Source organism: Atractosteus spatula, chromosome 15, assembly GCF_055471065.1.
Source record: "Atractosteus spatula isolate fAtrSpa1 chromosome 15, fAtrSpa1.hap1, whole genome shotgun sequence".
Lineage (NCBI taxonomy): Eukaryota > Metazoa > Chordata > Actinopteri > Semionotiformes > Lepisosteidae > Atractosteus > Atractosteus spatula.
The window spans coordinates 4642159-4666242 of record NC_142720.1 but is presented as its reverse complement, the minus strand read 5'-3'; the positions used below and the strand labels follow the sequence as shown (position 1 = coordinate 4666242).

At 43.3% G+C, this 24084-nt stretch overlaps 2 protein-coding genes across 2 annotated transcripts in view; one reads left to right on the top strand and one right to left on the bottom strand.

Moving 5' to 3' along the window:
• Window positions 1–4650, bottom strand: part of pgbd5 (piggyBac transposable element derived 5) — a 35209-nt gene extending 30559 nt beyond the window's left edge. Inside the window, exon 1 of the mRNA XM_088933917.1 lies at window positions 4038–4650. Coding sequence (XP_088790043.1) covers window positions 4038–4353 — 316 coding nt within the window. The 5' untranslated portion in view covers window positions 4354–4650. The remainder of the gene's footprint in view (window positions 1–4037) is intronic.
• A 1832-nt stretch (window positions 4651–6482) lies between these two features.
• Window positions 6483–23022, top strand: cog2 (component of oligomeric golgi complex 2). The gene is made up of 18 exons (XM_088933958.1): window positions 6483–6691; window positions 7904–8065; window positions 9318–9383; window positions 10468–10548; window positions 10890–10993; window positions 12018–12126; window positions 12719–12898; window positions 13299–13423; window positions 13932–14058; window positions 14312–14451; window positions 16972–17033; window positions 17523–17674; window positions 18262–18444; window positions 19264–19336; window positions 20244–20386; window positions 20866–21005; window positions 21819–21999; window positions 22650–23022. Exons 1-18 carry the CDS (start codon window positions 6635–6637, stop codon window positions 22749–22751), a joined length of 2187 nt encoding a protein of 728 aa, XP_088790084.1. The 5' UTR covers window positions 6483–6634; the 3' UTR covers window positions 22752–23022.
• The last annotated feature ends 1062 nt before the right edge of the window (window positions 23023–24084 follow it).

Below are 24084 nucleotides of genomic sequence, written 5' to 3'. Positions count from 1 at the left end.
CTGTGCTGACCTAAAATACATGGCTACTGTGGAAACAACTTCCCTGATGTTATTTCAAGAAGCAGTTGGATGAGATGAACTACGAGCTACTAAATGAACAAGGTGGATCAAATGGCCCTCTTTCTTGTAACCATTCAAATAATGTCATAAGTCATCATTCATGGCTTGGGTCAATGAATGTGTCTGGTTTGGCTATTATGTCATTTAATATTTAGTAAGTGTGGCGCTGGAAAGTGAGAATGGACATCACGAGCTGCAGATTAATGGCATCAATGAATGCTGCCTCCTGGAAACACAATCTAAGGTGAAAGAACCTCACTGACTGCATAACTTCCCCAAGACTTTCACAGCCACAGCATGTGCACAACAGAAAAGCAAACAACAGGAACTGCTTTTGACATAGCAGACTAGGACTAATTGTGTATATGATTTGGGTTTATTGGTTCATGTCCATTCTAAAACTCACTATATCTATGTCTCATACTGATTTCAGGCAATTCTTTATTTTCAAATATGTTTGCTTACAAACCAAGTCTTTATTTGAATTCAGTGTAATTCAGTATTTTTTATGAGATGTGTATTTTTTCCAATTAAGATATGCATTCAAGAAAGTACTGCACTTGACCCTTTTTAACAAACTACAAAGAACTGACCCAGCAATAAAAGACGTGACATTTTGGTCTTTTTCATGATATTGTCTTATGAAGGTGCAGAGAGTCTGTACTAGTGAACCTGTCCCTGGTTTGTTTCAGGTCTTTACTACAGGCCCATATGCAAGGTCACCACATATTACTCTTATGCAACAGAAGTGATCATATTGGAAAGTGCAGACTCTACATAAGATCCACATGACTGTGCATTTTACACATGTTTCATCTACAGACTGTTTGAAAATGTTAACATTCAGATACCTGAAGTTGATATGTTTAGGAACAAGATTCCAGCTGCACCACTAAGAGCTTGCTGAGAAACAGCCCAGCTAGTTCCAGATCTAAAAGTGTGTCGTACACAGACATGCTTAAACTAAAAACCAAAACTGAAGAGATCTTCAAGTCATCAGCACCACCTTCCCTTCTCAATCTCAACACAAAATCCACAACTTTCTTCATTCAAGATGATGTAGGGAGCACTGGATGTACTGTATAGAGAACAAATACCAATTTATTTTGTGTTAGGTTAACTGAAATCCTTTAAAAAACATATTTGATAGTTCAACTAACAACCAACACCCAAAACGTAGAGACATCCATCCTATATCTTCCTGCAAAAGCAGACACATCCTATCACAGTAAAAAAAATTTTTTTTTGGTTAAGTATCTTTAAAAGGATTAACAATTGTAAAGAACACCTACTACAGTAGCAACAGAAGACCAGAGTTTTCCTGAAATCCGTAAATATTTAACCAGGTATAGTATTTCACAGAATCTTTAAATATGTTTGTGAATACTTCAAAACCCGGGTTAGATATTTAAGGCTTTTGTCAAATTCTTGGTGTCATCTCCTCACTGTAGATATCTTTGTATGCTGTAAATATCTTTGTATGTTTAGTATCCCTAATCTTCTGCAAAGACGACTTCCACCTCAGCTTCAGCTGATGAATGAATGGCTGAACATTTTTCTCTAGAACTTGCTGATACGACATCGAATTCATGGACCCGCCAAAGCTGACAAGGCAAGTTTCTCATAGGGGCCAAAAAATCCAACTTTTGATTCGTCTGTCAGGAGAATATATTTTAGTAGTCTAAAATGGGGACAGGCAGCAAAGTTTTTTTTAGACTGCAACGGTTTCTGTCTGGCTATCTTACCACCATAAGGAAAGTTGGCCTCTAAGCATCCTGACAATTGACCTGCATCGTGATCTATGGCCAGCAGCCATATCACCCTGTAATTCACAACAGGCACCCCTTTGAAGCTCAGCAGGTGTGAACCTGGTCAGTACCTGGATGGGAGACCTCCTGGGAAAAACTAAGGCTGCTGCTGGAAGAAGCATTAGAGGGGCCAGTAGGGGGCGCTCACCCTGCGGTCTATTTGGGTCCTAATGCCCCAGTATAGTGATGGGGACACTATACTGTAAAAAGGTGCCATGCTTTGGATGAGACATAAAATTGAGGTTCTGAGTCTCCGTGATCATTAAAAATCACAGGGTGTTTCTCGAAAAGAGAAGTGCTACACATGTGTCCTGGCCAAATTTCCCCCTGGCCTTTACCAATCATGGCCTCCTAATAATCCCCATCTCTGAACTGGCTTCATCACTCTGCTCTCCTCCCCACTGAGAGCTGGTGTGTGGGGAGCGGACTGGCGCACTATGGCTGCCGTCGCATCATCCAGGTGGGGCTGCACACTGGTGCTGCTGGAGGGGATCCCCACTACCTGTAAAGCGCTTTGAGTGGAGTGTCCAGAAAAGCGCTATATAAGTGTAAGGAACTAACTAACTACAGTCATCCATTTTGCTGATGTCTGGATTATTTTACTCGAAATTGTCAAGTGGTAGCCAGCTCAGATTAAAACTGATAGATGAATCAGACGAGAATGGGAAGAACCTGAGCTAGTGTAGTGACCCACAATGTGGTCTTTCTTGCTTGTTTCCTGGTTTCTCTGTACAAATATGAGGATGGCTGAAGTAGAACATGTAATGTTACAGGCAGCCCCTCCCACAGACAGGCCCCTTCATTCATGCCAGTAGCGACCAGGTGATCTTCATTACTCAAGCAGGGCATGGTCTCCTCTCCTGCTGGTCTGGCATTGATTAAAATAACATGTTTTTCAATGGACATTTGTGCAGATTCTCAATGAACAGATTTTGGAAAGTGTAAGTCAGCACTCATGCCAAATACCAGACACTTTGAGTTTTTACACAAATGCATGATTTGAGCAATTTTGTTATCCCAAGGAACAGTAATATTCAATCAATAAATGTAGCTGCTCATCATTTGCAGCATAAATGATGCTATGCAAGTGTAACAGGGCAGGGTACACTGAGCAAGTTACAGAACTTACTCTCCTCTGAAATCTAGGCAGCGCAGGACTGACGCAGCAGGGAGCCCAGGGCCGGGAGAGCTGCACTTGTCACATATACTGTGTGCTCATTGAGCAATTCACAGAAAAACAGCCTGTTGTTTTTTTCAATGAGCATCAGCATACTTAAAGAAAACAGCTGTTGCTGAATTTGTGGAACATGCCTGTTTTATATTATATGTATTCCATATCATACATTTTTGTATGCTATTTTAGTGCTGCTTAATCAACTGTTACACCCCCATTCCCCTAGACACTAACCCAATTAAGGATGAATGGCGTTTCTGCCACCCCCAGACTCCATCTTCTTGCTTTGTCTTGTATCTGCATGTACTAATGTGCTCCAGTAGTTGGACTGAGAAGGTTCTGCATCTCCGGAACTTAAAGAAAGGCTCACTGATTAGCAAAACTCAGAATCTGGTCTTAAACCCCACCTTTATCATTGCATGCTGCCTCTGTGTTACAGCACATATGCTACAAATTGATTCGCTGGCAGCACATTAAAATCCATTTTGCCTTGCAGCTACAATCGGCCTGCAGTAACTTTGTTAGCTCACAGTATAACAGTTAGGATGCAGTTACCAATTGGTCCAGCTACTGAGTACATTCCAAGAGTAGGACTTCAAACATGCCAGGACTATCAAGAATTGCCATGCAAAATTCAGTTTGCATCCAAGGGCACTGATAAATAGACGATAAGGGTACAGTGTACATTTTCATACTGGCAATACTGGTTATTTTAGGAAAGCAATGCAAAACCCATCCTTTTTCATACGTGTAAACTACTGGCTCCTTCAAAATGCAGTAATTTGTGAAATGGATGTAATAAATGACTTAAAATCATTTATTCCAAGCGCGATAGCACTGCAGACAAAACTCAGATCACTCGATCTAGACAGTTTCAACTGGCACCTTATCCGTTTTTATTATGCACGCTATGTTTAAATGTTATTATATATTCTGCGAATACTGTGACATAAGCAGTGTTAACAGAATAAAAGCACAGACAGAAAGCTTTTTACCACACGTATCCTTGTACAGAGGCACGGTGATGTCTCGGAGAGCATCGCTCCAGCCTTCTTCCTCTGCTTGGGCGCTCGACGCGGAGCCGGGCAGACCTCCGGAGTGACTGCCAGCGATCTCGCCTGTCCTCTGCCCATCCCCGTTGCTCTCCGAGGTGTAGTTGTCGGAGCTGGAGTCGCCCGAAGTGCTGTAGAAGGGGTTTTCGCTGCTGTCGTCCCCAGATTCCCCGAAAACATCATCGGAAATCTGCAAGCTTTCGTAGCGAGAGCGGGCCGCTTCAAGGAGTGACAGCGCCTTCTGCCCGCACTCCGCCATCGTTATTGCTGCTGAACCGAGTTAAGATTAGACACGGAGCCAGGATCACCCAGGAAACAACAAAAAAAAGTGCACACACCTAATTCCTACCACGCTCACAACGTGATCAAACCTCGCCCTTATCCCAGTAAACCGCAGACGCCCACGTAACCCAAGTGCCTGGGAACAACCCTCATCGAGTGACAGTGGAGCTGTCCTCCGATTGAGGTACTGAACTACCTCCGCGCCGCCTACGAGGCAAAAAAAAATTCAATATTTATCACTGAGCCCCACATCCGGGTTGGGCGAGCCGATCTCTACTGTATAGGACTCAATAAATCCCCGGCTTTCTGCACCGATCACCTGACCGGCTTCTTCACATCTTCTCCAATAGGGCAGTTTCGTGAAATCGACGTCAAATCTGTAAACCTGCAAAACAATTGATTCTAGATGTGCTGGAGCCTGTTGAGTTGCGCGATAAAGGACCGACCATCACCGGCACTGTTCGTCACTTCGGGTTATCAGAAGTAACTCAATCACTCCTTAAAAATATGAATTTAGGAATAAAAAGGCGAAGCCTTTACTCGTTTCTCGGAAGTACAACTTCAGAATTCAGTTATTGTGTTGTGGTAGATATTCATAATGATACGGAAAAATATTTAAAATGTAAGGTTTCATTTTAATAATAAATTTAAGAGCGGCCGGAGAATTCTGATTTTATTCTGGAGGTAGGTTTGGCAAATAAAGCCTTTTTCTCAAGCAAGGCAGCTCTAGTTAAACACACCCGTTAATTAAAGATTTAAAACACTGAAAGCAAATGGAATAAAACCCTACTACTGTATGTAGAAGACTAATCTGTCATCTGTGATATGAAGATTAAATACCCTACTAGACACCCCTGTGTGTCTCTCTATCCCAGTATAACCCAGTTGTGTTTGCAATGTGTCTTGATATAATAATATTTACATACAGTAAATAGCATGGCTCTGCTGTTTCCTATCACATGGAGTCGAGCTGTTTCTCACAATTCTAGCCTCTGCAGCGAGGCTCGGATAATATAGTGAACTGTGTCACATGGTGTGACAAGTGACATAATAAATAAACAGAAATAGCATGATTGTACAACAATATAGCAATACAGGCTTTTTAACTGACACTATCATCGTATTAAAAGTGATTAAATGCCACCGATAATCTCATTTTACACCGATGGACCTACTACGGTGTTAAGTGCATAACTTTGCATAACTGGTCCCGCTTGGTCGACTGGGATCCCGGACACAGTTCAGTAATCAAATATTTATCATAACGAAACTGGCACAGACAGCCACTGTTGATTATCTCATGACCGAAGCCGAATTTTTAAAGCGGACTGCAAATACAGAAGCAAGTCATGAACAAAGCTCATTCAGGGCAACTACAAACGACACTTTTGATAGTTCCATTGAGCACTAGGAAACAAAAAGTCGCCTGTATTTGCGACGAAGAAGCGAGTTATCTCGTCGTTTCGAGGACATACTGTACATAGGATTCAAGTGACCGTATTAATGGTGCAGAGTGGTGGTGTATTATAAAGAATGGTGGTGTTATTATAAAGCGCTCGTAACTAATGGGGTGTTTCTGCCACCCTCGTCAAAGCCCTGCTCCTTTGAACACATCCTAGACAGAGCAGTCCTTAAGATTCAAAAGACCAGAAGCTCTGTATACTCTTTGCATCACAAAAGAATAGCAGATTTTGTCATTTATGATTGTGATAATATATGTTTTATAAGAGCCTTCCAACAGTGATTAATACTTAAAGAATAAAAGTTATTTCAGGGTGTCCTATAGTTGTATTAAAAATTAAAAGGGCGTTTTGCGCATAGCATGTGCGGTACGTTCAGTTATAATTAAAGTTACTAAGAATAAAGAATGTTAGCCTTCGTGTTAAACGTTTGTGTGATGTATAGTAGCGTCGGTATTCCTTTAGGAAGAGAGTATATTTCCTAAAACTGGGGGTGAGTGGCGGTGCTATAAAACAGAATTAGGACATCATGGGTACACTATATTCATTCCTTACTAACTTAGGTTCGCCTGTATTTCGCTCGGTATCCTGAAGGTGGCGCCACGCGTTCAGCCTTGAGGCGCTCTCTAAGCTCATTGCGGACTCTGTGGTGCTTAGAAATGCCATGTTGGCGGAAGTGTTACTTCTTTCCCTTAGCTGGGTTTTAAAAAATTCGCGATGTGATGCAGTAGTATTCGAGGATTGTTCTTAGTGCAAACCAGATTTTTTTGCATATTTAGGTTCATCGCAAGGAGCACGATGAACCTCCCGAAGGGACCCGACACGCTTTGCTTTGACAAAGACGAGTTTATGAAGGTAGGAAATAGTCGAATTAAGTGTGGCTTGGAGGTGAACTGTGCACTTCTATAAATGAGGATAACGTCGTTTTGTTAGCGAAATTTCGGCTGACGTACAAAAAGGAGAGGAGATGACCCTCTGAACTGATTTCTGACATTGGAAAAGTTTAGATTTGAACTGCGCTCAATGAGAATATCTGCCCCTTTTACCTCGATTATTCAAGTGATTATTACATTTAAATAAACTGTTTCCCCATTTAGAAGATCCCGTTCTGCAGACAGCAGTGCAAGGCTGAGTTTGGTTGCTAATAAGCATCATGTCTTCTTGAGCTGTGGCGTGAAATGCGGTAGGGATAGCCCATGTCTTCAGGAAGTGGCTCTTTCAATCCTAGTGGCACCTGCTCTTAATTTCGTGGTCACACTAATGGCTATAAAGCGACCCAATATTATCACAGAGTTACAGAAATACTCCGCAATAAGATCAGACTTTAATGCCACAACAACATTGTACAGAAACCGTCAGATCCGAACAGTGTACCAGAAAGTACAGTACAGTACCATGTAAATTGTATAAGCTTAATACACTATGCCAAACGAATAGTATGAGCGCATAAAAAACGGCCTAAACTTCTCTGTTATTCTTTTTGAAGGTTTCTGTCATTGATACTACATTACAGTTGATTATTTGATTTTATCACTGTTTATTTGAACTTTCTGGTCATTTCTGGCACCTTGCCGTAATTAGTAGGAGTACATACTTTCCAATAATGTAAAGGTTTTTTTTTTAAATTTCATTATGTTATGTAATTCTAGTATTTCATTTTGTTTCGTAGTGTAAAGTTATGTGCGACACAGCGGTTAGCATTGCGGCCTTGATGTGCTGGGGTCCGGGGTTCATTTTTGGGGTGCTGTCTGTGTGGAGTTTGCATGTTCTCCCCGTGTTTGCGTGGGTTTCCTCTGAGTGCTCCAGTTTCCTCCCACAGTCCAAATGCATACTGGTAGGTTAATTCGCTTCTGGGACTGTCGCCCCTGGCGTGAGTGTGTCTGTGTGTCTGCCCTGCGATGGACTGGCGTGCTGTCCAGGGGGTACCCTGCCTGGCGCCCCTGGCTTGCTGGGATCAACCGCGGCTCCCCCCGCGGCCCTGAATTGGAAGGAGTGGTTAGAAATTGGGTGGGTAGTGCCAGGTGCCCACCCCGGCATCCTGACAGCTGCCTGCTTGCTCCGCCCCAGGATGATTTCGATGTGGACCGCTTCGTGGCGGACTGCCGCCGGCGCGTGCAGCTGGAGCAGCTGCGGGAGGACCTGGAGCTCTACTACAAGCTGCTCAAGACCGCCATGGTGGAGCTCATCAACAAGGACTACGCCGACTTCGTTAACCTCTCCACTAACCTGGTGAGCCCCTGTGCCGCCGCCGCTGCCGCCGCCGCCGCTGCTGCCGCGCGACCGTGTGTCCCCAAGCTTAACCGCTCGTGCAGCACGTCGCCAGCAGCCGCGAGGCTGCCCAGTACCTGGATGGGAGACCTCCTGGGGAAAACTGAAGTTGCTGCTGGAAGAGGTCTTAGTGGGGCCCTGCGGTCCATGTGGGTCCTAATGCCCCAGTATAGTGACGGGGACACTGTACTGTAAACAGGCGCCGTCCTTCAGATGAGACGTAAAACCGAGGTCCTGACTCTCCATGGTTTTTAAAAATCCTAGAGTGTTTCTCAGAAAGAGTAGGGGTGTAACCCTGGCGCCCTGGCCAAATTTCCCATTGGCCTTGACCCATCATGGCCTCCTAATAATCCCCATCTCTGAACTGGCTTCATCACTCTGCTCTCCTCCCCACTGAGAGCTGGTGTGTGGGGAGCGTTCTGGCGCACTATGGCTGCCGTCGCATCACCCAGGTGGGGCTGCGCACTGGTGGTGGTGGAGGGGATCCCCATTACCTGTAAAGCGCTTTGAGTGGAGTGTCCAGAAAAGCGCTATATAAGTGTGCGCAATTATTATTATATCGTTATTCATATGCTTAAAACCTATGTGGACATAGTGACATTGTCGCAATTCTGTAATATTTTCATTGCATTTCAACAAGTAATGCAAATTTGACTTTGATTATACTTCCTTTTCTTATGGAGAATTCTTTTGCATTGAAGTTTTACCGTTATCCCGCAGGTGTTATGAAGTATGCCCATTTGCTTATAAATGGCAGATTCCTGAATATATTTGCATCAGCTCTCCACTAGTTTCAAGTTTCATCCCATTCATTTCATCTGTTGTGAATTAAGTCAGACAGACGACCACCCTTTGTATGAACACACACCTCTTGCCTGAATCTGAGTTCAATGAGATTTGAGGAATTAGTTCATTCTTTCTAGATGTTAAAATTATCTTCAGGTCCATCAGGATCTGAGCTATGTGCTGTAAAGATTCACAAATGATTCAAGGTGACGAGAATGTTGTCTTTTTTTGGGAACCCCACTCTTTGCTCTTGAAACAGGTTTATCACATTTCTCATGACCTTAGGAAGCTCCAGGTGTCGTAACTGTACAGGTGTGATTGTTATAGGTTTGTAGTGTAGAGCAGGCTGCAGTTTTGATTTAATAAGTTACTCTTAAAGCCAGAGCTGCACCTTGAGCAGTTGTCTCTTTTCTGTTCTTTATTTCAGGTTGGAATGGATAAAGCCCTCAACCAGCTCACAGTCCCCCTGGGCCAGTTACGAGAAGAGGTGCTGGTATGTTTCCAATGTGTCTGCTTCACTTTTTACTTTTGTTTTCTCAGGACAAACTGGGGGTATCTCATCACAAATTCCACACACTGTGTCTGGGATTTTTAGACAAACATCCAAAGAAAACTCCTGTCGCTACTGTTTCTTGTCTGGTCCATTGAATTAGTTTGTTCTGAATAGTAATACTTTTTATATTTAGAATATATAAATGTCCATTTCCGTAAATGTTCTTGTTTAAGAGAAGTACTTAGATTTTGTTTTCAGCTAATGCATACATACCCTCCTTTGACTGTAGGATTTCCCATTACATGTTAAGTGTTACCTATGGATCCTATTTGGGAGGAAACTATTGATTGTCAACTGGGCGCTGACTTCTTTTTTTCTACAAATCATTTATCAGGATCGGAATTTGCACATGTATTTATTTGCATGCATGGTTATAACAGAACATCCCTTGGTCATCTAATCGCAGAACGCACAAAAGCCGGACTATAACAAAATATCCAAAGTGAGTCAGCTTGGAGATGGAAACAGAATAATCAGGATAAACAGGATGTAACACAGCATAAATTTTGCTTTGTAAATAGAGGATTTTGGGCTTTTAATTTGTGCTGCTCTTGCTTTGTTATGTGGTTTTGTGCTGCTGTTATCTGCACTGTTTGCAGCTTGACCGGATGTGATAGTATGCTCGTTTTAATGGAGCAGGGTTTGGCAATATTCGTCTGTCCTCCCAAGTGTTTTATTTTCAGTGACAGACAGCGAAACAATCTGAAAGACCAGCAGACAACATCACGTAAAACGTTCTGTACGGAAAGCTGGTATTAATAAGTCGGCAGTTTTCAGTGTCTCTCACTGCATGCATGACATCAAACCACTAAACATTCTAGAAACATCCTAGAAAAATTGGACAAAATGTAGAAATTACCAAGCCTCTTATCCTTCATGTTAAGAAAAACCCACTGATGTGACATTCCTGATTCTAAGGATATAATTTGCTTAATGGCTTTGGCTTTCAGGCAGCATTGTAATTGCATCAGTGAGTCATTTGTATGCAGCATAATTTACTGTATAAATGTCCTTGATTTTAAAGAGCCTACGATCATCTGTGAGTGAAGTTATTCAAGCAATAGACGACCGGTTATCGAAACAAGATGATATACAGAGAAAAAAGGTAGGTTTGTGGTGTACACTCAGCTCAGAAAAAAATATCATTCTGACTGCATTCATTATAGTTATATGGGTGTCGTGAGAGAACTCGCCATCCTTTTCATCTGCTTCAATTTTGGTGTTTATTTGGGGGCAGATTATGTGACATTATTGGACTGTCTTAAAAATACATGCAATATATATGGTTACTTTTGGGGCACTTCTAGTATGATATCTGGTCTATCTTAATGATCATTCATTTGTGAATTTGTTCACTTTTAATAGATAATTATGTTTTTAAGTGTTAGTACATCTTCCTCCATTATATCTCAATTGTTTTTCATTTGTAATTTATTTTTTTATAAGATGTGTGTCCTGAGGCTCATCCAAGTTGTCCGGTCAGTTGAGAAGATTGAAAAAATCCTCAACTCTCAAAACTCCAAAGACGCACCTTCTTTTGACGCAAACAGGTGAGTCTCGTGTACTGCAGGTGTCGTTGTATGATACCTCTGAGCTTCCTGCGAGCCAGATGAGACTTAAACAATTTCTGGAGTTTGGTGTTTATGACTTTCCTTGTTAGCGCTTCCAGTATCAAGTCAATTGGGCTGAAGAACAAAGCTGAGCAGGAGGGGGATCTGCATCATTGTGGAAGTAGAGCTGCCTCCCCTTCGACTCCCTCTCTTTTCCATGTCAGCAGCACTTCTTGTCACAAGAGGGCGGTAGCGAGCCTTAAATTCACTGCCTCAGCTGCAACTCCGAGCAAGCCCTGTTAATTCACATCAAGCTCTTTTTATTTAAGCTTGGTGTTAAAGATCTTTGACGATTTTCCACAGCTGGTGTTGAAATGGTGTATTTCCATTTTTTTTTTGCTTTGAATTTGATCATCTATCCGGTTCACACTGTTTTAATAATATAATAATAATAATAACATCACTTTATTAACCCTTTACAATTTCTTGCGTTAGGAATTTGTCTTTTCGCATGCCCCAGCTTGCTCTCCATGAGACACACAGACAGGGGGAGAAGCTGGGGGTCAGAGCGCAGGGTCAGCCATTGTACAGCGCCCCTGGAGCAGTTGGGGTTAAGGGCCTTGCTCAGGGGCCCAACGGAGTAGGATTCCTCTGCCGGCTGCGGGATTTGAACCGGCAACCTTCCAGCCACAGGCACAGATCCTTAGCCACAGAGCCACCTCCTCCGACCCTTGGGAGGTGTTCATTATAATATGTCAGGGGCTTATAGACCATCCCGGGTTTGAAAATGTATAGTAGTACAGTCTTTCAGGGAACATTTGAAACTTTTTCCAGACTGGCTTCATTTTGCCTGGAAGGAAGTGAATTATGTATAATTCAGGAAGGAAAACCATCTGCTGCACTCCGGATACTGGGAATATTTCTATATAATTTTTTGAAGGTCATAGCCCTTGGCTGCTCTGCGAGTTGTTGCTGTTGCTGTCGTATTGACTTGGCACAGAGTGACCACGCTCCTGTTTTGCAGCCCCCTCCTGGCGGGACAAGTTCTGGAGCGGATTGCCACCGAGTTCAACCAGCTGCAGTTCCACGCGGTGCAGAGCAAAGGGATGCCCTTGCTGGACAAAGTGCGACCCGTGAGTGACCGCCGCAGTCATTAAAGCAGCAGTCATGATGTGGACCCCCCCCCGACATGACTGGAAACCAGTGCAAGAGAGCGTGTCTTTCCAGAGCCGCAGTAAGAGGGCAGGGTGCTTGTGAGCAGCTGCCAGAACGGACACCAGATAAAGTATCCTCCTCCACTTCAGAGGCAGTAAAAAATGACTTCCAGTTCCAATGGAAAAAAGCAGTCATTTAAAAAAATCCTTTCAAATGTCAAACCGAGATCAACAGCAGTTTGTCCTGTGGCTTGTGTTACTCCCTGTTATTGCTCCAGGTAAGATTGTTTTCCCCATCCCAAATATTAGGAGGTTTTCCAAGAAAGCAAGACAGTGCTCCCAGGCATATATCTGAAATTTAAGAGCGCTCAAATACCAGTCTAAATTCTGTGTTCATGCTTTACTCTTGAGGTATTTAAAGACTAGACGGTACGCTGAACGAAAAGTGCTACAGTATGTGGCAGTGATTTCGTTCATCATCCTTTATTCTCGCATGCGTGTCGAAATACGAGGCGTGCACCATAGCGCCTGTGGGCTCAGCAGGTGAGGAAGGGGAGTTTTGTCTCGACAGCGGATCGCCGGGATCACCGCCATGCTCCAGCAGTCTCTGGAGGGGATGCTGCTAGAGGGCCTGCAGACGTCTAACGTCGACATCGTGCGCCTCTGTCTGAGGACGTACGCCACCATAGACAAGACCAGGGACGCCGAGGCCCTGGTGGGGCAGGTGCTGGTCAAGCCGTATGTGGATGAGGTGAGGCCCGTCTCCGAGAGCCGCGCCACACCGCGAAAGACAACTACACAGCCAAGGGTTTTCACTTCCCTCGTACAATTAACCTTTTTTTTTTTTAAATGGGGAAAATGAGGGGTAAATAACAAAACACTACACCTCACAACTAAGAGTGGTTTCCTAAAAGCCTGGATGGAAAATAAAGTTGTTTTTTCCAGAGCCCTGCCACATTAATATGAGCAGGTTTAGCACACAGGTGATACACCCTTGGCTGTAGCCAACCTACCTCAGCAATGGGCAGAGCCGAATGCAGGCGGACCTGGAATCTGGGCCAGGTGAACCGAGGCTGATATAAACGCAGGAGGAGGTGGGGAAAACTGTCGGGATGCTGGAAAGACTTCAACATCCCTATACTCTTGTGTAGGTCATAGTCGAACAGTTTGTCCAGTCGCATCCCAGCGGTCTGCAGACAGTGTACGGAAAACTCCTCGAGTTTGTGCCACATCACTGCCGACTGCTCCGAGAAGTGACCGGGGGTGCCGTTTCGAGGTAAGGGGTATTTCTTGGTCAGTCGCTCGCTCGCTCCGTGAGAAGTTGCGGCTTGTTGTCCGCCAGCCAGGGTTGGTATTCTGGTCGTGACGGACGATTCTGAAAGCCGTCGACCGACGCTGCGCGGACTGCGGGCGTGGTGCCTCTGAATGAGGACTCCCAGTTTCAGCTGTGGCTTGTCAGGCGGTGAAAAGCAGTGATAAGGTGGGCGTGTTACTGGGGAGCCATGAAAACAGTCCAAGACCGTGACTCACAACCTGTGGGCTGATCATGCTGATTCATTCAGCAGGCGATTAATGAGGTTTTATAACAGGAGCTCGTCCCAGCAGTTAGCTATGAACATTTCTAGGACATCACCCATCAGTGCAGTTTTTAATAGAATTCTTTCATGGATCATGGTGTTTGTATATAAATATTTAAAATGGGGGATGTTGAGATTGGCCTTCATTACATTGCATTTGCTTAACTTTCTGTTCATTGAATGAATTGGACTTGTCTTTCTTTCCAGTGATAAAGCTGATATAGTTCCAGGGTATGACTTCATGGTGAACTCGGTTTGGCCAGAAATTGTAAAAGCTCTGGAGGAGCGGCTCCCCTCTCTCTTCAATCCGGGGAACCCCGATGCTTTTTACGAGGTAAGATTGACAAGCCCCGAGTGCCGTGTGAGAATTTCCTGGGTGCGCCAGGTAGACCAGGTGGAGAGTAGGCTCTTCTGTTCCTAAAGGATGCTGTGCTCTGCCCTTTGCAGGCTCGAGGGTTAAAAAATAAATTGGAAATTAAGCCACCCACTTGGCAAACCAAGAGCGACGTCTGATGCGGATTTTAAATCTAGCTATGTCGTACCCCAGCAGCGCAAGATCACTCTTTGAAATCTTCTCAATTTTCCAGAAATACAGCATCACCATGGAGTTTGTGCGGAAATTCGAGCGTCAGTGCGGCTCTCAGGCCAGTGTGAAGAGGCTGCGAGCACACCCTTCATACCAGAGCTTTCACAATAAGTGGAACCTGCCCGTCTACTTCCAGCTCAGGTCAGTAGCATGATTTCTAATGCTCCACCTGCGAAGAGGCTGTGTGCGGACGACACCCCACCTGTTCCTGCGCACTGGATGAGCTGCCAAGCTGTTAGATTTAATGACTCATGAGCATATTTTCAGATTTTTCCTAAATCTCGTTTCCCTTCTTTCAGAATGCTGCGTCTCGGCTTGTCAAAGGCATAGAGGAAGTAAAGAAAACCAACATTTGCAATTACTAAAAATGAAATTGTATATATTGAAACTTTCTTGTTTCTGCGGCTTTATGTTTTATTTCTGCTGAAGTGAACCCACACTAGTGAAAGTGATTTTTTTTTCCAGATGAAAATGCATTTTCTTTCGATCAACATTCTGGTTAAAAGTGCTTGGCCCGCATTTAGAAAACAGTAACATGTTTGTCTTTTTTCTGCACCCAGTTGACGTGCAGAAAGGGGGAAGAGGCTCAATTGTAGTCTAGAAATGAGTGGCTTGGAAAGGGAGCGAGACTTGGGTTTGTGCCTAATCTGTCCTCCTGTTTCAGGTTTAGTTTGACTTCAGAGACAGAGCTTGTAAAATGCAGTGGTTTGAACTTCCTCATCCTTGTGAAGAACTGAGCTTCAACTTATTATTAAGAGCTTTCTTATTTGACTAAATCCAAACAAAATCGTAACATTTTACACATAAGTGTGTATTGAGTTGAAAGATGTTAGTTCTGTAAGGGCTTTTGAAGGCATTATTGATCAAGAAGAAATAAACCTCTACATAAATAAACCTCTCAGGGTTTTTCAGTAGTGTGAATTGACAGGTGTTGTTGAGAATTTGAAATGAAATACAGTATTTGTCGGTGCCGGGGTAGAGTAAATGAATACAGGCCTTGCTTAGATACTGCCTTCCGGTGACCATAGGTCTCTTAACCCCATCTCACCGCAGCCAGCTGCTCTGTTGAGCTTGCATCATGTGCTTCCCTGCTGTTTACCTCCTTTATGAGAGTCATTATCAGGCTGATGTACTTTGGCTTCTGTGAATCAGGATTTCTCGGAAGCAGCCAAACTTTTTGTGGAAATTCTTCCCTTTGTGTGGAATTTTTCACAAAGGATCCCTTCCACCGAAGGACACTGGAGAACGTATGGTTAAATCAATTCCAAGGAAACAGGAAGCACCTTATCGCAACTCGTTTATTACAGAGTTGTAACTGAGTTATTTGCTGTCTACCATTGCTTTGTCCTGGCTGAAATGCATGCTTACAACACCATTGAACAAGAGAACTGTTCCCACTTGAGGTTCGGCTTCTGCTTTCAAAAGAGCACATTACTTATAACAGCTAATGCAGCTAATACAGTTATAATGGCATGCACTCCTAGATAGAGTACCTGGTTGAGCATTTTATAATTGAATATTAAGTAAACTCAAAGGATAAAAAAACGTCATTTTATTAATGAATTAACGTTATGCACAGTTACAGCAGATAAGGTACAGAGGTGCCTCAAAAAGAAGGGGGGATTCACAAGATGGGGTCTCAGGGTTTAGGAGTGTGTTTCCATCAGTGGAGTGATTGCTGGGATTGCAAAATTTAAGCATACTGAAAAAAACTCTCAGTGCCATCGAGCCTATTGATCGTCCTAGAGGCGACGTGAAGGTTTTGTTGATTTTCACTGTGATCACCCACACTGTTTGCACACCAGACTGACTTACGTGGGTTTTGTGTGTTTTGCAAAATAAAGTCCATTTCAGGGAAATGCCTCACAGAGAGCTACTTTCTGTTACTTTTCCATTCCTCTTGCTGTAGTGCATTATGCAATATATGAATAATGACCTATTTGTATGTGTGCTGTTTTAATTTATAGCCCAGATGGAACCCTTTTGTTTATTTTGCAATCTGTTCTTCTCTTCACTGTATACAAAACATGCACCGGCTTTACCTTCTCAGATAACAACAAGACCTGTTAGTAAATTCTACACTATGTACACCAAAGTGAGGATTCAATACATGATAGCGTAAAACTTGAATCAAAGACCCAAATTGGTCTGGGGTGGGTCCCAGGATGGTCTTGGCATACATGGTCTGGTCCCCAAAATGTGTTCATTTTAAAGCCCTCCTAAGAAAATGACCATCTGTTCAAGTACAGTTACCTCAGAGTTGGATCCCAATCATTAACCTAATCATTGACCTTTGAGAATACACTGACTGGGGACAGGGCAGGAAGTGAATTTTATTCCAGTAATTCTTATCTGTTGTGGAGGAGCAAGTTCAGGTACAAAATGGAATATTATTCGGGTTAGGAAATCTATTTATCTGTTTGTCTTTTCCAAATAGTAGACATTTTATTGATGCGATCTAGAAATAAACATTGCATCACAAATATATCATGGTAAAACACTAACAGGTGCACAAGAAAACGAACATTTTGAAAGCAGGGAGTTTTTAGCAAAATCTTCGCAGCCCAGCAAGTCACAGGCCGGATATTTGAGTGAACTTTCTTCTCGTGTTGTGGTGCAGTATGGATAGTCACGTAACGGATGGTGCTGTTTCTCTCTCAGGTTTAAGGAGATCGCAGGGAGCCTGGAGTCTGCAATGTCAGAAGGCCTTCAAGAAGCACCATGTAAGGGCAGCTGTGCCAAGGAGATTTATTCTGTTTGTATTAAACCTGGTAGTCAAGACCCTCAGCCCTCCACCCTGCAGGAGAGAGTGGCCCAGAAATCATGCAGGGAGTGAGGGAAACAATTCTGTCCGTCGGGGGAAACTGGATCTCCAAGCCAGAGAGAGATAAATCATTTCGGAGAATGAAGAGAGAGTTCTGGCCCTTCATCAAATCCTTGTGTCAAAACGTAAAGATATAATTTGAGCCCAAAGAATGTTGAGAGATTATTACCTGAGAATGAAAGAATGATAATTAAACATACACTTGTTCACAAATGGATCAGTCCAATACACCACTCTTTCCCCACAGCCTGTAGAACAAAGAGAAGGAAAAGGTGTTTCTGAGGTTGTGTGATGTTCTGCTCTTAGCCCTGTGTGTGTTGCTGGGGGTTTCGGTCACACTGGTGTCTGGGGCTGTAACTCTGGCCTCTCTCCCTGGTCCCCTGTGCAGCGGGAAGCCCATATCGCCTGCTGGCCTCCCAGGTCCTGTGGACCAGCCTGCTGAAGTGCTGGGCGGAGAGGGTCTACCTGCCCCTGCTGGCCCACCGCTTCTGGAAGCTCACCCTGCAGCTGCTGTCCCGGTACTCGACGTTCCTGGGCGAGGTGAGTCCTCCTGTCCGCAGACGATTTTACAGGGCGGTAACCTGAGCTGATGCGTGCAGAGCACTGTTGTTTTGAAAGGAGCAGCGTCTGCGATAGTAGCTGTGTAGCTGATAGTAGTAGCTGTGAGAAGAGGATTATTATTGCTGCTGCTGCTCTTTCCAAAGTGCCATACACGTAGGAGGCACCCACCTGTTCCACCCTGAGGCTCCAGCAGCCCCACTGCACAGCGCTTCAAGTGGAGCAGTGAGACTCTTTGAATATTAAATTACGACTGGGGTTTAGGCAGGCCTACCTACCTGTACTTCTCAGTACCTCCCTTCTCTTAAAAGCAGTGCCATGAGATCTTTCCTGACTAAGACAATCGGGACCATGGCCTGCCTTACAACATAGTGTCCTGGGTTACTCTACTGTGTCAGTAGATTAGGTAACTCTGGTCCTGAGGGCAGAGTGTCAGCTAATGGTTTCTGATCACTCCCTGGTTTCTTTAAAGGTCTCTCACCCCAGTGCTGTCCATGCACAGCCTTCCTTAGCTTCTGAGGGCGGTACATTAGCTGCTTCATTCAAGGCGCTTCCTTTCTTTGCTGCAGGCGCTGAATAAGATTGCGGTCACAGAAGCCCATAAGGACACGCCAAAGCCCCTGAGCAGCTCGGCTTCCTCCTCCAGCTTGACCTCCCAGGAGGACTCGGGGAGCGAGGCCAGCACTACAACAGCACTGTCTGCCCAGCAGCTGGTGTCCATAGTGGCTGACGTGGATAAGCTGCAGGACCAGGTACGAGTGCAGTACAGTTTCTCCGCCTGCTCTCCAGAAGGGGGTTTTCCCTCCTTTAGTTTTTCACAGCTTGAGCATGTAGTATTGAAATGTGAACAAATCCACTAAAGTCAATTGTACCCAAAGTTATTCTTCATATACTGTACAATAGCACATGATAACATTGGAAAGGTTACAAATGAGAGGAGGTCATTGAGCTTGACTTTCTTATTTGGTAGTTCATAGGTATCCAATGTCACTTTCAACCAAAGGATGGTTGTTCCATCGTCCTTTGTTAAGAAGAGCCTCCTGTTCTTGGTTTTAAGTGCAATTCTTTCTACTGTAGTTCCACTTGTGTCCTCTGGTGAGTTTATCAGCATTCGTTCTGAATAAATGCGCTGGGTTGACTTTCTCAGTGTCCTTGAGGACTCTGAATTCTTGTGTCAATACCTCTCATAGTCGCCTTTGTTAAGCACTGAGAAGTTTTGGTTCTTTCAGCCTGTCAGCGTATCCCATTCCCTCGAGTCCCAGAATGCGTCTGGGTGCTCTCCTCTAGACTGAATCCATTGCAGTAGAATGTTTTTCCTGGTGTGGTGACCAAACTTGTCCACAATATTCTAACTGAAATCCTCTGTGTGTGTGTAGATGGATGCCCATGCATCAGTGGAAGGAAGCATTAGGAAAGTGTTAGATATTAGAGTCTTTGAGCTTTAGGAAGAAGTTGTGGGTAGCCGTCTTGTAACTGGTGTAACTGAAAGCACATCTTGCTTCTTGACTAAAAGCATTGTTCTTTGGCATGTTGGTCTTTTTTTAACCCAGCCAAATTTCCTCTCTTTATAGATTCCACAGCTTTCAGAAATGATTAAACACCGACTGGAGCTCATTGGGTTCACTAACTTTGAAATCCTCTCAGGTATGAGTTTTTGCGTTGTGTTAAATAAAACACTCTTACTGTGGTTGAGCTACATTAGCTTCAAAACAGTTACACTACACCTACACTGCTACTTAAAGTATTCTGCAGAGGTCCATATGATATACAGCATATTTGGAAAATCACTATGTCAGATAAAGTCTAAAGGCTCCCCCAGTTTTTTGGAATACTGTGCCTCATACATCCCTTTTTGGTTAATTATTAAAGTATCCACAAGGGGACACTCTAGTAAAGTTTCAGTCAGTGCTCCAGCCTCCCCAGCAGGGGTCAGTCTTCTGTGCAACAGGAGTTGCTTTGACTTTGCAGCCTTTCCATGCCACTCTAGTGCATAGTTTTGCCACAGCCTGATTTTCACTGGCACACTATGAGATTAGTAACATAATTAAAATGCTGTGCAGCTAAGAAGTGAACTTTAAGAGCTACAGTTGAGCAGGTCTGTTGTACAAGGATGGGTGTAATCCAGTGGTGCCTGGTTATGATCTTGAAGAGCCTAGATCCTTCAGGGTTTTTAGACATCTTCCAACAGTGGCTTTAGAAGCAGTCTTCCTCTGGCTGAGCTGGTAATTGACTCTTAAGTTAATTAAGAGCTTTGTTGGAACTTAAAATTGGAAACCTTTTTTTTTTGCAAGGAACAACATTGGACAATGCTATAGGAGTCTTTGGAATTAGTGCCGAAAAAATAACAAAATATATGCATTAGAAAATGCTAATTTTAGCTAAAATCTTTATTTCCTCATGATTCATTGTCATGGAATCAAATATAGTATCTTATTGATAGACCAAATTAACTCTGGTTCCAGCAGAAATGAAGCCTTTTGTGAAGAGGCGTTGTGTGTTTGACATCTGGGCCAAGAAGTCTGTTTGAAGCTCCCCTCTTCTTTACAAACAGATTCCTTGGCAGACGCACGAACATCTTTGTCAGGCTGCATTCCGATTCTCAACAGCAGAGTGACTCAACACTTGAGCGACAGTTGCTATGGTTATCTGAAAAGTGCGGCAGAAGTCCCAAGGTTGTACCGCAGAACAAACAAGGTCAGTACGTGACCAGGTGCAGCAGGACCAAGCCAGTCTGATGTGGGCATGACTGACATTGTTGAAACGCAGAATTCACTCTTGTTCTGTGGGAAGTTTGGACTACCTAGATGATAGTCCAGGAGTTTCTTTTGAATTGTGTTTAATTATTTTATTCATTGTGATTATTTAATTTTTGTACATCAGTATTGAAATGTGTTCTTTTTACATTTTCTTTGAGGTTACCAATGCTGGGCTTTTCTTCACTTTTTTTGTTTTTGTTACAGCATAGCAGGTCCTATTTGCAACATGGGGAAAAAAACAAACAAGCTTTGATTTCATGTAGCCCAGTCGTCTAAAATAGTTTTCTTTGCTGGTAAAGCTTCACTCTTAATCACACTTGTAGAACCTGCTTTCACCTGTAGGCTGACAGCCTGGGCTGCAATGCCAGTTATGTCAGTTTCTGTACGTAAAGGCTGGGTGTGGCTGTTTTTCCTCAGGAAGTATCCACAAAAGCATCTCCCTATGTGGATAGTGCCCTGAAGCCCCTTCACCAGCTCCAGAGTGATTATAAAGATGTGCTGAAGCCCTCCATCATTCAGGACTGGTTCCGCGTTGCCCTGTCTGACAGCACTCGTAGGTAGGTTTCAGTTTAAAATGCAACCTGGAAAAAATCATGTGGTTGATGAGCGTATTGCAAGAGGCTGACATCAACAAGCCATACAGTTTCATCCAACAAGTGTTAGTCTGTTGATCCAAGGTCCTTCTGAAGGTGGTAATCACAAGGTGCTTGTGAGTCGGTGTCCACAGTATGTCTTGGTTTTATCTCCATGTCCTGCTCTATAATAGCCCCCTATACTGCTGGGTGAGAGGTGTAAATTGGAAGACTTTTAAAAACTAAAAATTGTAGATGTTTTAGCATAACTTAAAGGGCTCAGATGAATCCACCTGAACTAAAATGAAATATAGTTATCTACTGATCATGGATTTAAAGTTGCCATTTCTTTATTATAAAATTGTAGTTCTTCCTGATGATACTTCTGAAAAATCTTTCTATATTAAACATCCTCTGGAACCATGCCTAAGACCTGCTCTGTGTGGCATGATACTTTATTTTCTCTTGTTGAAGAACAAATCATAATGAACTTGCAGCCTCGGTCACAGTGACATTACCCAGACTCGAACCTGCAACATATGCACTAGGGCTACGCTCTGGCGAGCACATGTACTGGCCAAGTCAGGCTGGAGTCCCTTCTTTCTATGATTAATATTATTTTAACACCACTTACTGTATGTGCTTTAAGCGTCATCTCTGACATTGTTAATGAGTGAAAGTAGTTACTTTGGGCCTAAATATCATTGAGCTTTTCATAGCACTTCAGTTATATGTGAACTGTATCAATTAAAATGCAAGTCCCTTGGTTTTGAACCCTTTCTTGTTTTTTTTTAACAGATACTACGAAACGGTGGCCGAAGTTTTAAGCTCCGTGAAGAAAATGGAGGAGAGTCTGAAGAGGCTGAAGCAAGCTAGGAAGACCATCACTGCAAGTGTTCCTGAGACAAATGGAGGCCTCACAGATGACGGCAAGATCCGGCTTCAATTGGCCCTAGACGTGGAATATTTTGGGGAACAGGTAAGAACTCGTTCCGCCACACAGTAGCAAGGAAGTTCTACTGAAGTCCATTGTACACTGCCTAGTGCACTCAATTGAGACTTGTAAATAGGCATCATTAATCAACTAAGCTTAGAAAACTACATTGCAAAACACTAAAAATATTCAAATGTGCAGACATAATAAGTGTCGTCTGCTGTCAAAGCCAGTGGAAAATTTCTCACTTGCTCAGAGTATGATTCAATCTTATCCAGAAAGGTCATGGTTTCAGATTAGGCCTGGGACACTGTGAGAGTCTGAAAGACCGGCAAAGATTTTCAATGTTCAGAAAGAAATGTGTTTTCTCAACAGTGTGTTATCAGTAAGCAGCTTAAGTAAGGGCTAGTAAGGGCTACTGCAACCTGGAGCCCATCATGAAGGCCTGAGCCACAAGGCTCCCTGGACAATCGCAGGAAATGTGCACACGTTAAGCCACCAAGGGACCCTGCCAGCTTGTTCTAGGTGCAAGAAAACCATTGCAACTAGAGAAAGCCATGCAGACACCACACAGATGGCATCCCTTTTCAGAATTGAACCCAGGACCTAGGCTGCAGCTATGAAAGCCATGCCGTCACTTAGCCCATCCCGTGTGTTTTATAATCCCGAAATGCAATTTGCTGTTTCTGTTCCAGATCCAGAAGATGGGTTTGCAGACCAGCGATATTAGTCTGTTTTCCTCCCTTCTGGATTTGGTGCAAGGTGCGAGAGATCGGGCTTCATCGCAGCAGCCCTGAGGAGACGGCGCCCTCTTCGATCTCCACCGCGCTGTGGGGTTGGAGGAGGCGTTGCTGTGGTGTGGATGACGTTGAGAAGGACGTGCAGACTTTTCGGTTGCCTCCTGCCTTTGTCACAGTTGTGGGCGATAGACATTTTACACATGTAGCTAATTCATTTGGGAGGTGGTGGTGGAAATTGGGGAGACTTTTGAACAGCAAAAAATCGGTAAAAATAATTATTGTATATTTGAAAAACAAATATAATCATGTGAATAAAAACTTTACAGGACCAGTGTGTTCCGCACTGCTTTTTCGAGAAGATGGGCTGGTTTTGTCAACGTTGAAATGTCAAACGGAATTGGAAAAGCAGGTCATGACGTCCAGGTAGATCCGTAGGTTCCAGGTGTATGGTTTTTTTATTTTGGTTTCTGCATCTTATTCGGTACCTTATCGTTTGCCACCCTCGCTATGGTTTTTCTGGATTCTGAGAAATTGTTTTGAAACAACGTGTCTTTTTTTAATGGGATTGATTTTTCTAGTTTTGGTTTATTTTCATCTTGTTGTGAACATGTGTGGTAACAGATGCCTACAGTATGTTAAAAACAGTGATTCTTGAGAGTTCGTTCATAAAACAGCAAACAGCATGAAATCTTTTCAATCCACATCTTCCATCCAGATGTGCAGGAGTACCCTAGTTGCTTTAACTTGCTTGATATTTGTTTTACATTTCTATTCAAAGGTTTATAGTCTATTTTATTCTCTCAGTGTAGTGCTGTCTCCTTAGGCAATTGGAAGAAGCAAGCAGATCTGCGGTAGTAATCAGTCCTGCTTTATAAAAACGCACCCACAGCTTTGCCCGAGTCAGCCTGGTGCCTAACCACAGAAGGAAGCATGTGAAGTTTAGCTGTCCTGGTCAGTAAGCCAACCACTTCATTAACGATTTGATGGATGTTATGAACTCATTTTAGTTTTCTCTAGGAAGTTATAATGCTATTAAACGTACCTGAATAATTGTTTTTAGTCCATGGTCATGCTCTTGATTTAAAATGTTGCTTGTGTCCTTGGAGAAAAAAACATCCTCCACAGAGGCATTTCAAACTTTATTATCATTCAAAAGGCTAAAAAATAAGCATCATTGCTCAGGAGTTGAAGCTATGGAAACATACATAGTTTTGTGTATAGTACACTAAACAGTTCAGCTAGGCTTAGAAAGTATGAAAGAGTATTTCTCCTGAAATAAATGGAATATATTTAATCAGTCTGGAAGTCCAAGGGGTTTAGTCATTAACTATCGTGGAGTGCAGATATTGTATTGCTGTTTTGGTAAATGAAATATAAATCTGTAGGAAAA